Source organism: Pseudorasbora parva, chromosome 17 (genome assembly GCF_024679245.1).
Source record: "Pseudorasbora parva isolate DD20220531a chromosome 17, ASM2467924v1, whole genome shotgun sequence".
Classification (NCBI taxonomy): Eukaryota; Metazoa; Chordata; class Actinopteri; order Cypriniformes; family Gobionidae; genus Pseudorasbora; species Pseudorasbora parva.
The window spans coordinates 3,357,811-3,373,614 of record NC_090188.1 but is presented as its reverse complement, the minus strand read 5'-3'; the positions used below and the strand labels follow the sequence as shown (position 1 = coordinate 3,373,614).

Sequence of the window (15,804 nt, the reverse complement as noted above, 5' to 3'; positions counted from 1 at the left end):
TCCTCTTCTAGTCCTTCATTTTATATTTAATGTACTTTCAATGCATTTTACATGTTCAAATTTTAAAACATGCCAGGATACGTTTGGAATGAATTATGGGATTATATAATTTGGACTGCAGATGGTGGTATTAAACTGAAATGATCTGCGTTAAGAGGGAATGGTGGACGGTGTTGCTCAGAATAGTTTCTGGACTGGCTCTTAGTTCTCATTTCTCTGAGGTTGCACAGAGACAGACCGAGCAGGTCTCGTGTGTTTCTTCAGCTCTTCTGGACATCTTTTTACTTTACAGACGATTCAGGGAATACTATAAAAGGGCCTTCATTAGGAAGAAGAGATATGGAAAAACAAAACGGTCATATCTCTTTTCAGTTATGAGTATTTTCATGTGGAGAGAAACGATGAGAAAGTTTTGCATCAGGAGGTAAAAAATACCAGCACACAGCATGAACTAATCAAATTAATTATTGTTATGTGCGAGACCGACACCATAGACCCTTTTCACAGTTTCGGGTTTCTCAGAGGCGGAAGTCGTCATAGTTGGGGTAACTTTTATAGCAGTGAATGAGACTGTACATTGAATATATTTTTTGTGTCCCCATTTGCTCAAATAGTAAAAGAAAAAATGCAACAACAGGGATTTCACAACTTTTATAAAGAGGGAAAAATAGAGTGAGATTGATAACAGCAGTGAAAGGAGAGAAATGTTATTTTTACCATCACTCCCATAGACCTGTATTAGAAACTCCCTCACAGCAGTGGTAAGTTGTTTTTTTGTAAGTTGATGCAACATTAATGTCATACAAACTATTAGTGTTATAACATTTTTTTTAAATTAAAATAGTAAAAACGGTGCAGGAACTACGATATTGAGCATTAAAGCACGTCATCATTCTGTGAAAAGGGTCCAGTGTGCAGCATTAGTAAAGTTGAGCGAGTGCATCTCTGAGCCGGTGTGAGTGCGTGGAGGCGGGGCTCATTTGCATATTCATGAATCCGTGTATACTAAATAGGCAAGGGTGTAGTTACTGTCAAGCTATTTTAAGGCATTAAGAATTTTTCACCGGAAAAAAACGATGTAACTTTGGTGATCAAAGATGAGTTTTAAGGGATAAAATTATTGACTGCAGGGGGACTTTAAGGGTTAGTTCACCCAAAAATGAAGTTGATGAACTCACTCTAATGTCGTTCCACACCCGTAAGATCTCCATTCATCTTAACACACAGTTTAAGATATTTTAGATTTAGTTCGAGACCGTTCTGAATCAGCGTATTGATTCATGATTCGGATCGCGTGTCAAACTGCTGAAATCACATCACATTGGCGATCCGAATCATGAATCAATACGCTGATTCATAACCGTTCTAATCTTTATTTGAGGATTGAAAACAGACCCGGAAGAGAAGACAATGCTGAATAAAGTCGTAGTTTTTGTTATTTTTGGACCCAAATGTATTTTGGATGCTTCAAGAGACTCTAATTAACCCACTGATGTCTCATATGGACTACTCTGATGATGTTTTTATTCCCTTTCTGGACATGGACAGTATAGTGTGCATACACTTGCATACGCTCTCGGACTAAATATAAAATATCTTAAACTGTGTGTGAAGATGAACGGAGGTCTTACGGGTGTGGAACGACATTAGGGTGAGGAGTAAATGACACCAATTTCATTTTTGGGTGAACTAACCCTTTAAGAAGTTTCTCTATCCCAATTCGTCATCACACAACAAGACACATGTGCATCCTGTTGCAATATTTTACTGTTCTTAAATTTCAGTGTAACAATTTTGGCCTCCAGCTGAATGAAAAGGGCTTGCATGTTTGCCGATTTGAAGAACTCGCAACAATAAAAAAATGCATGATGACAGAAAGACACGTGACAAGATAAAGAACAGGAAAGCTGCTCTGTCGATTCACAAACCTGGTGTTTATGTGACGTCTACAAAGCCAGAGTGTAACCAATAACAAGCCAGGCCTATAAAGGACAGGTGAACATTATTAGTCTGGTATTGATGCGTGGGGAAAATGTCGAGCTTCTTGAAAACCAGAACAGAAATGTCCCACCCATCAGCAGTCTGAGTGTGAAGCATGCAGGAAGTTTGTCTGGTGTCAGTGTTCACGCCAGCCACAGCCGCAGGGATCGCCGCACTTTCTCTTTTTCTCCCAGAGCGAGCGCAGCTCCTGAGCCGAATGCTGCGGGGACGACAGCATGTCCACGTAACACTCCTTCTCACACAGCCAGCCCGAGTCCTGAAGAACACACACACACACACACACACACACACCTTTTATAATCATATAACACTCTGGTAGCAACGGCATTGTTTGATTCCCAGGGAATGCATGAACTGATCAAATATAGACCTTTAAAGGGATACTCAACCGCTTTTTCATATTAAACTATGTTATTCCCTTAACTAAGACGAGTTGACACACACCTCTCTCGTCTGAGTGTGTGCTCTTAATCTCTCTGACGCGCAGTGACGATCTGATAGGATTTAGCTTAGCCCACTAAACCCAGTTCATTCACTATGGTACCAAACAGAGATCAAGTTAGAAGTGACCAAACACCTCCACGTGTTCCCTATTTAAATACAGTTAATGTTTTACGATCAAGTAGTAAAAACAAAAACAACTTCGCTCCATTGTTCGCCATTTCGAACAAGGGCTAAACTGCACGTTTTTGATGTGAATGAATTTGATGTGAATTAATTGCCTTTCGTTTAATAATTATGTGTTACATGGGCGGCATGGCTGGCGGAATAGCACTTCTGACAGTACTTCGACTCGGCGCAGTAAAAAGTCACGCCTGAAACATCTTCCCTCACACCTCCCTCTCCCTCTCTCATTTTTGTCAATAGGGAGATGTGAGGAAAGATGTTTCAGCCGGGACTTTTTACTGCGCCGAGTCGAAGTACTCTCAGATGTGCTGTTCCGCCATACAATATAGTTCTCCTTTTTAATCCGCCTAGAAAAGTGCCACGTTTTATTTTGTCATCATACTTGATCGTCCAACTATTAGTGTAACTGTATTTAAATAGGGGAAACTGTGGAGGTGTTTGGTCGCTTCTAACTTGATCTCTGTTTGGTACCATAATGAATGAACTGGGCTTAGTGTGCTAAGCTAAATGCTATCAGATCATCACCACGCGTCAGAGAGATTAAGTGCACGCACTGAGACGAGAGAGGGATGTATCAACTCATCTTAGTTAAGGGAATAACATAGTTTAATATGAAAAAGCGGTTAAGTATCCCTTTAATGCAATGCAAGTTGCTTTGAGTTTTAATTGAATGTGTCAGAACCCTTTATCAAGTTATTCATACGAGCTGCAAAAATACAAGGATGACAAAAACATAACTGCTGCACAAATCAACAAGTAACAAGTGCCAGTGTAATTCTGTGCTGCTGGACACACACTAAACCCCTCAACATTAACAAACCATTTGTGTTCGGCCCATAAAAGTAGAATTTACAGTCACTATGCTAGTTTTTATTTATTTTTCAATTTCATTTTTAAAGACATAGGCATGATAATTTTTGCAATCAATACTGCCAAAGCATTACACATGATAAAATAAATAAATATGCAATATTACAATAGCAGTAAGTATTTTATAAGATGAATAGTAATTCACAGATCAGGCATAACATTATGACCACTGACAGGTGAAGTGAATAACACTGATGATCTCTTCATCACGGCTCCTGTTCGTGGGTGGGATATATTAGGCAGAAAGTGAACATTTTGTCCTTAGACAAAGCAGGAAAGAAGCAGGAACAATGGGCAAGCGTAAGGATTTGAGTGAGTTTGACAAGGGCCAGATTGTGACGGTTTGACGACTGGGTCAGAGCATCTCCAAAACTGCAGCTCTTGTGGGCTGTTCCCGGTCTGCAGTGGTCAGTATCTATCAAAAGTGCTCCAAGGAAGGAACAGTGGAGAACCGGCCACAGGGTCATGGGCGGCCAAGGCTCATTGATGCACGTGGGGAGCGAAGGCTGGCCCGTGTGGTCCGATCAAACAGACGAGCTACAATCTCAACAAGCTACGAATCCAATCGAGCATCTATGGGATGTGCTGAACAAACAAGTCCGATCCATGTAGGCCCCACCTCACAACTTAAAGGATCTGCTGCTAACATCTTGGTGCCAGATACCACAGCACACCTTCAGGGGTCTAGTGAAGTCCATGCTTCGAAGGGTTAGCAAAAGGGGGACCAGCACAATATTAGGAAGGTGATCCTAATGTTATGCCTGATTGATAGATATATATATGCAGTCTTTTTCACCTGATATTTGCGAGGCCCCACGGCTGCCATCCAAATGCCCATGCTAACATCTTCTCCCTGTAAAACATGCATTAACAACATTGCAAATATATTCTGTATTCATCATCTGAATGAATTTGGCACATCGCCCCTTTTAGCAGGATGTCTTTCAGCTCAGTGGCTTTGTAATAGTGACAATCAGATTAGAGATGTGTGTTGTTTAGAGTGAATGTGATCGTTACGGTCATGTCTGCCAGAAATGATTCAAAGAGATCATCACTCATGAACAGATTGCTAATGGTGTCACACACGTCTTTATGGATTTATGTTTAGAAGTATTTTTATTATAATATAATTGCATGCTAGGTAATCTCCTAAGAATTAATATATAAATACTCTTCTGCGACACCATACCGATACACTCAAACTCTGTATATTACACCTGTATTTGCCTTTTTCCCTCTCTAGGAAGACACATACAAAAACTATACAACGTGTAGTGTGTACAATGAAGAACTATGTGTTTACTATCATTTGAAATGTCTCTGTGCGTTTGGTAAAGTGGTCTCATTCTCCCAGCTATAAGAAGTTTTGATAAGTTGTGTACACTGTGTAACACTGTGTAACTTTTTTAGTTTATTCTTAGCTAAAAACACTTAGTTCTTTCAAAAAGATATGTGCTCATTAATGTATATTTACTTCTTTCAAGTAATAAAGTATTCTGGTAGGTTTATAAAATGCCATTGAAAATACATACGGGTGAGGGGTTCGAATGCCGGTCGCCATGTTGCCCCTCCATCTTGAAAGTACATTAGCCAAAGAGGGACATACCCGTAAACTCAAGCTTTGCCTTTCGCATTTTAACACTCGATGGCACCGTGTCGAATGTGAAGAGGGGGATTGCCATGTTAATCTTGGACTAAATCGGCCACCGTAGGAATTAAAACGAAATCAGAATTGAGAGGAACAGAAACTATTATTATTTACTGGATGGTCATATACCTTTACACCGCTAGATGGGGAAAATATCACAGTGTAGCTTTAAGAAAATACTGTATGCCAGTAAGGTGACCTCCCACAGATCTATATTAGAGGATGCCTCCTGTATGTAAATGAGTGCCCCCCTTCACAGATGTTGAGAACCCATTCAAACACACATTCTGATTGCTCTAATTATAATCACAGTAACCTAACCACTATTTGGTCAAACCTATTGAATTATCTGAGTATTTAAAGGAATGCTGCAAAGAGTTCAGGTCAGCCCATTGATGTTATATGGATTAGGCTACCTTTGAATTGATTATGTAATTGGCATTATACGTTTACCTGACTGTTAATAAATTGTTACACTTTGATTGATTCTGACTTGCACTGGAATTATTCAGGTTATGAACGGGTATAATTTCAACAAAGGGTTAAACAGAATAATTAAATGTGTGGTTAAAGAATTAAACATACATACATACATACATACATACATAAATATATATATGACCAAATAACCATTTGGCATTCTAACCTAAATTCAATATTATTATTAAATGGAGTTAGATAAAAAGGAACTGGAATTAAATCCTTTTTCCAGCTGAAAAGACCGAATGCTCAGCGACCTTCATCCGGCGATCGTTAGCCTCCATTGGGACGATTTGGGCAGCCTTACAATTAAAAACAATCTCTTTGTATTTTGCACTATTGAAGATGTAGAGTATCAGACGGCACCTGGTAAGCTTTCAGATGTTCAGCGTTGCTGGCCAGCCACTCCACCAGATCTCTGGACGCCACATATCCAGATCCGCAGGCGAAGGCCGGATACGCAGGACTCGCGTACTCCAGTTCCTGCCACTTACCCACACGATCCACAGCCCAGTTCTGCCTGAAACTGAAGAACACGGCCCATAAGACAACTCAGTAATGAGACACACACACGTTTGTTTTTGTTGTGACATATGGGGACATTCCATAGGCGTAATGGATTTTATACTGTACAAACCGTATTTTCTGTCCCCTTACACTGCCCCTGCCCCTGCCCCTAAACCTACCCATCACACACACACACACGCCCTAAACCTACCCATCACACACACACACGCCCTAAACCAGGGGCGTAGCCATCTTTTCAGAAGTGAGGGGGACAGAAATTTCTGTCGGGGTACATATAATTTATCGCATCTCTTGCTTTTAATTGGGCAAGATATCAAATACACGGCTGAACAATAACCACTAATTAATATCTATAATATTATTCTCCTATTTTTTGTGCCAATTTTATGATTGGTTTATATACTAGCCTACAAACACTTGTGCATTAAGACTAAATAGATTTTATGCAATGTAAAAAAAATATATATATATTCTAATGTAAACCATGCTGTTCTCTATGTGAAGATATAGTAAAGTGTAATTTATTCCTGTGATCAAAGCTGAATTTATCATCATTACTCCAGTCTTCAGTGTCACATGATCCTTCATTAATCATATGAGGATCTGAAGATTAACACACATTTATGATTAGTATCAGTTGTGCTGCTCATAGTGCTGCTTAATTTTTGTGGAAACCATCTAAACATTTGTGGTAAAATTAAAAAAGAGAAATTAATACTTTTGTTGATCAGACATGCATTAAATTGATCACAAGTGATATTTTTAATATTACAAAAGATAATTTATTTAATGAATGCAAATAAATGCTATCCATTGAACTTTCTATTCATTAAAGAATCCTGAAAAATAACATGTAGGCTATCATGGTTTCCACAACATTTTTAAGCAGCACAACTGTTTTCAACACAGATAATAATCATAAATGTTTCTTGATTATAAAATCATCATATGAGAATGATTAGTAAAGGATCATGTGACACTGAAGACTGGAGTAATGATGATAAATCCAGCTTTGATCACAGGAATAAATTACTATATATTCACATAGGAAAAAAGCTGTTTTAATTTGTAATAATATTTCAAAATATTACTGTTTGAACTATTTTTGATTACATAAATGCAGCCTTGGTGAGCAGAAGATACTAAACATTAAAAGCTGCATTATTCATATGATAGCCTATACTTTATTGTCAATAAATAGCCTACATTGAGATGACTTGAAAAACACACATAAAGCATATATTGTCGCAATCGTCTAATTGTCGTCGTCACGTTTCATTCATTACTCATAACGATTGTTTTCCTTCAGCTGCAGCTCCAGCGTGACTGGATATTACCTCTACGAATCCACGTTTGACATTCTGTGAGAGATGCCCTCCTCATATTTAGATGCAAATAAAATGACAGGTCATGCATAGATAATTTTTTGTCTCTGAATTTAAATCTTGATGTATTCACATTGGTTTCTATGTATACACTTGCCCGTGACCTCAAGAAGCGCGCAATCAACCCAGATTAAAGAAAGCTGTTTTTAGCGTCCCTGTTACTTTGCCCGCCCCCGCTCAGGTAACGCTCGGAGCGGGTCGACTAGGATCGGTGAGACCCAGTAAAAGTGCAGGGGACGAAAATACATTTTATTAAAAGTGAGGGGGACACGTCCCCCGCGTAATCTACGCCCATGCCCTAAACCTACCCCATCACACACACACACACCCTAAACCTACCCATCACACACACACGCCCTAAACCTACCCATCACACACACACACACACGCCCTAAACCTACCCATCACACACACCCTAAACCTACCCATCACACACACACACACACACACACACACACACCCTAAACCTACCCATCACACACACACACACACACACCCTAAACCTACCCATCACACACACACGCCCTAAACCTACCCATCACACACACACACACGCCCTAAACCTACCCATCACACACCCTAAACCTACCCATCACACACACACCCTAAACCTACCCATCACACACACATCCTTAACCTACCCATCTCACACACACACACCCTAAACCTACTTACTAAATCACACACACACACACACACACACACACACACACACACACACACACACACACACACACACACACAAAACCTACCCATCACACACACATACACGCCCTAAACCTACCCATCACACACACATGCCCTAAACCTACCCATCACACACACACACGCCCTAAACCTACCCATCACACACACACCCTAAACCTACCCATCACACACACATCTTAAACCTACCCACCTCACACACACACACACACCCTAAACCTACTTACTAAATCACACAGGCTGTGCCATTGGGCAATTAGTTGAAAGGGGTGTGTTCAAAAAAATAGCAGTGTGGCATTCAATCACTGAGGTCATCAATTTTGTGAAGAAACAGGTGTGAATCAGGTGGCCCCTATTTAAGGATGAAGCCAACACTTGTTGAACATGCATTTGAAAGCTGAGGAAAATGGGTCGTTCAAGACATTGTTCAGAAGAACAGCGTACTTTGATTAAAAAGTTGATTAGAGAGGGGAAAACCTATAAAGAGGTGCAAAAAATGATAGGCTGTTCAGCTAAAATGATCTCCAATGCCTTAAAATGGAGAGCAAAACCAGAGAGACGTGGAAGAAAACGGAAGACAACCATCAAAATGGATAGAAGAATAACCAGAATGGCAAAGGCTCAGCCAATGATCACCTCCAGGATGATCAAAGACAGTCTGGAGTTACCTGTAAGTACTGTGACAGTTAGAAGACGTCTGTGTGAAGCTAATCTATTTTCAAGAATCCCCCGCAAAGTCCCTCTGTTAAAAAAAAGGCATGTGCAGAAGAGGTTACAATTTGCCAAAGAACACATCAACTGGCCTAAAGAGAAATGGAGGAACATTTTGTGGACTGATGAGAGTAAAATTGTTCTTTTTGGGTCCAAGGGCCACAGGCAGTTTGTGAGACGACCCCCAAACTCTGAATTCAAGCCACAGTACACAGTGAAGACAGTGAAGCATGGAGGTGCAAGCATCATGATATGGGCATGTTTCTCCTACTATGGTGTTGGGCCTATTTATCGCATACCAGGGATCATGGATCAGTTTGCATATGTTAAAATACTTGAAGAGGTCATGTTGCCCTATGCTGAAGAGGACATGCCCTTGAAACGGTTGTTTCAACAAGACAATGACCCAAAACACACTAGTAAACGGGCAAAGTCTTGGTTCCAAACCAACAAAATTAATGTTATGGAGTGGCCAGCCCAATCTCCAGACCTTAATCCAATTGAGAACTTGTGGGGTGATATCAAAAATGCTGTTTCTGAAGCAAAACCAAGAAATGTGAATGAATTGTGGAATGTTGTTAAAGAATCATGGAGTGGAATAACAGCTGAGAGGTGCCACAAGTTGGTTGACTCCATGCCACACAGATGTCAAGCAGTTTTAAAAAACTGTGGTCATACAACTAAATATTAGTTTAGTGATTCACAGGATTGCTAAATCCCAGAAAAAAAAAATGTTTGTACAAAATAGTTTTGAGTTTGTACAGTCAAAGGTAGACACTGCTATTTTTTTGAACACACCCCTTTCAACTAATTGCCCAATTGCACAGCCTTAAGAGCGTGCATATCATGAATGCTGGGTCTTGTTTGTTTTCTGAGAATCTACTGAACCTACTGGTAACTTGTTTGCCACGTAGCAATAAAAAAATATACTAAAAACCTTGATTATTCTGGTTAGTCACATTGTACTGCTATTATTTTGAACAAGACTGTACATCCTAAACCTACCCATCTCACACACACACACCCTAAACCTACTCATCACACACACACACACACACATATATACACTCTAAACCTACCCATCACAGGAAACATTCTGCATTTTTACTTTCTAAAAAAAACTCCTCCTGTGTGATTTATAAGCCTTTTGAAAACATGGGACATGGGTAATGTCCTCATAAGTCACCCTCTGCTTGTCATACCCTTGTCATTTTACATTCTGGTTTTGTAAATAGATTTTAACAAAGAAAACATTGTTTAATGCAACCTGCAACCTTACGTTAGTGTTTTATGAGTGTGTTTGCTGGGTGAAAACCTTTGCTAGTGTTCTGGAAGAATGAGTTGATTTGAGACATGAATGAAGTTGTGGTGGTTTTAGTGCATATTGAATGGGAAATGAAATGTTGTGCCAAGATAAAAGTTGGTTAGAAGAACTGGGAGCATTGAGAAATGTGTCCTAGTGCTTGTAAAATGATTATTATTTTTTGTAATTGTTTCCGAGCAGACAGGCGTCCGCCTCACTCACTTCCCCACCACAGGCTGCTCTGAGTGAGCCGTTTGCGGTCCGTCTTCAGCAGGACAGCGTCCACGTCGATATAGCAATCATCATCAGTCTTGAGCAGCAGGTTAAAGTCAGCATTTCCCACCGACCTGCACGCGTGGAGAATTTACACACTTGATTAAAACCCCTGAGCTCTGCAGCGCTGCTTCACAATACAAGAGACCTGACAGAGACAACAGTCAGAGACCTGAGGAGTGTGGAGGAGATAACAGACATCATACTAACACATTACTGACGAGTTCATCAGCCAATGGCAATCATTTCAAATTAATACAATGTGTGTGTGTGTGTGTGTGTGTGTGTGTGTGTGTGTGTGTGTGTGTGTGTGTGTGTGTGTGTGTGTGTGTGTGTGTGTGTGTGTGTGTGAGTGAGTGAGTGAGTGAGTGAGTGAGTGAGTGAGTGAGTGAGTGAGTGAGTGAGTGAGTGAGTGAGTGAGTGAGTGTGTGAGTGAGTGTGAGTGAGTGAGTGTGTGTGTATACATATGACCCTTCCCTGCACAATGAAAATAAATAGCTTAAATAACTAACTGTAAATGGTGAAGTTGTAGAAATCTAATTTCTTATCTCCGGTTCAGGCAAATCAGCAAAACTACACAGGAGAACGAGGTCTGGGAGGGGATTGGGTAAAGCACTGACCATTTATAAAACTGCAGCAGTTTTAAAGGCACGTTCCTGTATGTGTCCACCACGTCCACAAACACCATGTCTCCGTGTCTGAGGCTCTCGTCCCGCAGGGCCTGGTCTTCCTGCTTCAGCTGAGCGGAGCGGATCCGCTGCCTTCCTGCTCGCCCACGCAAGAGCTCAGACAACACCTCCACATCTGAGAGAGAGAGAGAGAGAGAGAGAGAGAGAGAGAGAGAGAGAGAGAGAGAGAGAGAGAGAGAGAGAGAGAGAGAGAGAGAGAGAGAGAGAGAGAGAGAGAGAGAGAGAGAGAGAGAGAGAGAGAGAGAGAGAGAGAGAGAGAGAGAGAGAGAGAGAGAGAGAGAGAGAGAGAGAGAGAGAGAAATTTTATTTTGAACCAATTAAAAACAGTTAAAAAACATAACTTCACTCAAGATATTTAGCAAAAGTTAATTTTCCATCTTTAACACAACATAGCATTTCTTTATAATCCCATACATTTTCAGTTCCAGTTGTGCGCAAAAAAACTTAAATAACGACTTATAAAGTGATGGCCGATTTCAAAACAAAGCTTCGAACCGTTATGAATCAGTGAATCAATTCATGATTCGGATCGCCAATGTCACGTGATTTCAGCAGTTTGACACGCGATCTGAATCATGAATCCATTCACTGATTCATAACGGTTCGAAGCTTTGTTTTGAAATCGAGTCGTTATTTATTTCTTTGTGTCCACAGAAATTACTCGTGTCTTCATAAAACGATTGTAGAGCCGCTGATGATTCTGAGAAGGGCTTTGTAACGACGTCTTTAGTGCCTTTATGGGTCTTGAGAGAGGAAATGACATTGGTGTCAATGAAGGCCTTTCTGAGCCATCGGATTTCAACACTAATATCTTATTTTAATGTTTTATTTTTTATTACAATAATTTAATGGATTTTATTTGGTTGTATCCTGTTGCATATGAATTTAAATGATTAAATATACACTCACCTAAAGGATTAAGGATTAGGAACAATTTCTGTAAAAAATTTCATTAATGCAATTATCTAATCAACCAATCACATGGCAGTTGCTTCAATGCATTCAGGGTGTGGTCCTGGTCAAGACAATCTCCTGAACTCCAAACTGAATGTCAGAATGGGAAAGAAAAGGTGATTTAAGCAATTTTGAGCGTAGCATGGTTGTTGGTGCCAGACGGGCCGGTCTGAGTATTTTAAAATCTGCTCAGTTACTGGGATTTACACACACAACCATTTCTAGGGTTTACAAAGAATGGTGTGAAAAGGGAAGAGCATCCAGTATGCAGCAGTCCTGTGGGAGAAAATGGGCCGACTGATTCAAGCTGATAGAAGAGCAACTTTGACTGAAATAACCACTCGTTACAACCGAGGTATGCAGCAAAGCATTTGTGAAGCCACAACACACACAACCTTGAGGCGGATGGGCTACAACAGCAGAAGACCCCACCGAGTACCACTCATCTCCACTACAAACGGGAAAAAGAGGCGACAATTTGCACGAGCTCACTAAAACTGGACAGTTGAAGACTGGAAAAATGTTGCCTGGTCTGATGAGTCTTGATTTCTGTTGAGACATTCAGATGGTAGAGTCAGAATTTGGCGTAAACAGAATGAGAACATGGATCCATCATGCCTTGTTACCACTGTGCAGGCTGGTGGTGGTGGTGTAATGGTGTGGGGGATATTTTCTTGACACACTTTAGGCCCCTTAGTGCCAATTGGGCATCGTTTAAATGCCACGCCCTACCTGAGCATAGTTTCTGACCATGTCCATCCCTTTATCACCACCATATACCCATCCTCTGATGGCTACTTCCAGCAGGATAATGCACCATGTCACAAAGCTCAAATCATTTCAAATTGGTTTCTTGAACATGACAATGAGTTGACTGTACTAAAATGGCCGCCACAGTCACCAGATCTCAACCCAATAGAGCATCTTTGGGATGTGGTGGAACGGGAGCTTCGTGCCCTGGATGTGCATCCCACAAATCTCCATCAACTGCAAGATGCTCTCCTATCAATATGGGCCAACATTTCTAAAGAATGCTTTCAGCACCTTGTTGAATCAATGCCACGGAGAATTAAGGCAGTTCTGAAGGCGACGGGGTCAAACGCAGTATTAGTATGGGGTTCCTAATAATCCTTTAGGTGAGTTGTCACAGGCCGGCTCTTAGCCTGTGGCAAAGAATGTGGGGACACTAACAACAGGTATAGGCCAAACAAGATTATTTTATTGTAAATCAAAACTATTAACTATAAACAAGGGAAACAAGATGAGGTGTGAACATGTCATTATGTAGAATGTATGTAAAGTGCATGGATGCATGAATCTATGTGTGTGTGAACATGTCTGAGTGGAAACTAAATAAAACTACAAAGGAACAAACAAGGCATGATCATACCTGGAGGAGCAGAGAGAGAGAGACAGAGGTTAGTAAGGCAGTTTAAATACTCTAAGCCCAGGTGGCTCCAATCACTAACGACCCTCCTAAAAACTGTAGATTATTATTTTAAATTGATTTGTACGGTTTAATTTCTTGGATTAGACATTTTGTATCTATTCAGTTACACTGAAAAACCCTTATTAAACCATTACAGCGCAAATGAATATTAAGATATATGGAATATTATCAGAAGGATAAAATAGACTTATTATTTATTTTTATTATTTGTATTATATATTTATATTTTTATATTTATTTATATTATATTAATATAATATATTTATGTTTTTTATTCAGCTCTTATAACTAGCAGAGAATAGAAAAAATTATTACAATTATTTTATTCTATAAGGGTGCATTAAATTGATCAAAAGTGACAGTAAAGACATTTATAATGTTACAAAAGATTCTATTTCAAATAAATGCTGTTCTTTTGAACTTTCTATTCATCAATTAATTAAAGAAATTAAAGTTTCCATACAAATTTTAAGAAGCACAACTGTTCTCAACATTATAATAATAATAATAATAAAAATAAAAAAAATAAAAAAAGTTTGTTGATCATCAGATCCTCATATGAGAATGATTAGTGAAGGATCATGTGACACTGAAGACTGGAGTAATGATGATAAATTCAGCTTTGATCACAGGAATAAATTACACTTTTACACCCTTAAAAATAAAGGTGCCAGGAAGAATGGTAAATGGACTGCATTTATATAGCGCTTTTAACAGACCCATGGCCATCCAAAGCGCTTTACATCTTGCCTCACATTCACCCATTCACTCTCTCATTCACACACCGACGGCGGTGTCAGCCATGCAAGGCTGGTCAGGAGCAGCTGGGGTTAGGTGTTCTCATGGAGCAAGGACACCTCATGGACACCTCGACACTTGGTCAGGTGGAACCGGGGATTGAACCACCAACCATCCGCTTACATGAACCACTGAGCCACTGCCGAACCAAAAATGTGGTTCATAGTGATTCCATAGAAGAACCTTTTTTTAAAAAAACATTTTATAGTCTAAAGAACGCTAGCCTGACGTGGTCATACTCAGTTCTAGTCAGAATATGAGTCTGATGCTCCATTGGGCTGTGATTATGGGGCGTGTTTCAACCCAACCAGGAAAGACACCAATTGGACAGACCGACAACCAATCAGAGCAACGGAGCGACGCATAACATTAGTTGTCAAATGTCAACAGAGCTCAACTGCACTGTGTTGCCAAGTCTGCGGTTTTCCTGAGGGTTGTTTTCCATGTCCGCGGGTTGAAGCGACCTCAATTATGTGAGGATTACGTTACTGTTGATCATCTGTCCATCATCGTCTAAAGCCCTCCTTGATGATCTCATTGGTCAGTTTCTGTTGAACATCTGTGTCCCTCATTGTCTAAAGCCCGCCCTGATGATCTCATTGGTCAGTTTCTGTTGAACATCTGTGTCCCTCATTGTCTAAAGCCCGCCCTGATGATTTCATTGGTCAGTTTCTGTTCTGCATAATTACTCCTCTATGGATCAAGTCCAGACCGAACTGCCCGAGCTCAAATGTTGTAAGCCGGGCTGAGTTCGGCTGGCATCCAGGCTAACTTTCTGCACTACAAAGAACTTGTTGTGCAATGGAAAGATTCTTTGGATATGAAAGGTTTTTTATGGAACCATACACCCTGCCAAAGAACCATTTAAGAACCATTATTTTGAAGATTGTATATTCACAACAGTTATTTTAAATTCTATTAATATTTCACAACTTTTACTATATTTTTGATCAAATAAATGCAGACTTGTGCAGAAGAGACTTCTTTCAATAATATTACTGACCCCAAACTTTTGAATCCCAATTCATTTTTATTCCATCAAGAACGAGCAAGAAGTGCTCCTGCATCACAATCCATCCATTTACTGATCATGAAAACTCAAGGCTGAAAGAAACAGAACAGCGTACCGTATACTGTAAAAGTGAATCCTCCGGCTAAACCAGGGAAGCCCAAAGCGCTCCTGTGAGGCAACGTGCCATCTTCAACCTGAGGGAAAACAGAATCAACTCATACTACTGAGAGGAAAAACTTTAGGACTCGTGCCACATCTACAGACCACAATATCACTGAGACTCTTCATCTGGGCCAATAAAAAAACAACTCCAGAACAGGTTTATCATCACAGTTTTTGCACTTTTTTACTACAACGCATTGATATGAAA

At 40.1% G+C, this 15,804-nt stretch overlaps 1 protein-coding gene across 1 annotated transcript in view; it reads right to left on the bottom strand.

Moving 5' to 3' along the window:
• Window positions 1-1,708: 1,708 nt before the first annotated feature.
• b3galnt2 (beta-1,3-N-acetylgalactosaminyltransferase 2) overlaps window positions 1,709-15,804 on the bottom strand; it is a 37,193-nt gene continuing 23,097 nt past the window's right edge. The window contains exons 7-12 of the mRNA XM_067420957.1: window positions 15,550-15,628; window positions 11,152-11,335; window positions 10,477-10,605; window positions 5,993-6,152; window positions 4,295-4,351; window positions 1,709-2,257 (exon numbers count right to left, since the gene is read on the bottom strand). Coding sequence (XP_067277058.1) covers window positions 2,117-2,257; window positions 4,295-4,351; window positions 5,993-6,152; window positions 10,477-10,605; window positions 11,152-11,335; window positions 15,550-15,628 — 750 coding nt within the window. The 3' untranslated portion in view covers window positions 1,709-2,116. The remainder of the gene's footprint in view (window positions 2,258-4,294; window positions 4,352-5,992; window positions 6,153-10,476; window positions 10,606-11,151; window positions 11,336-15,549; window positions 15,629-15,804) is intronic.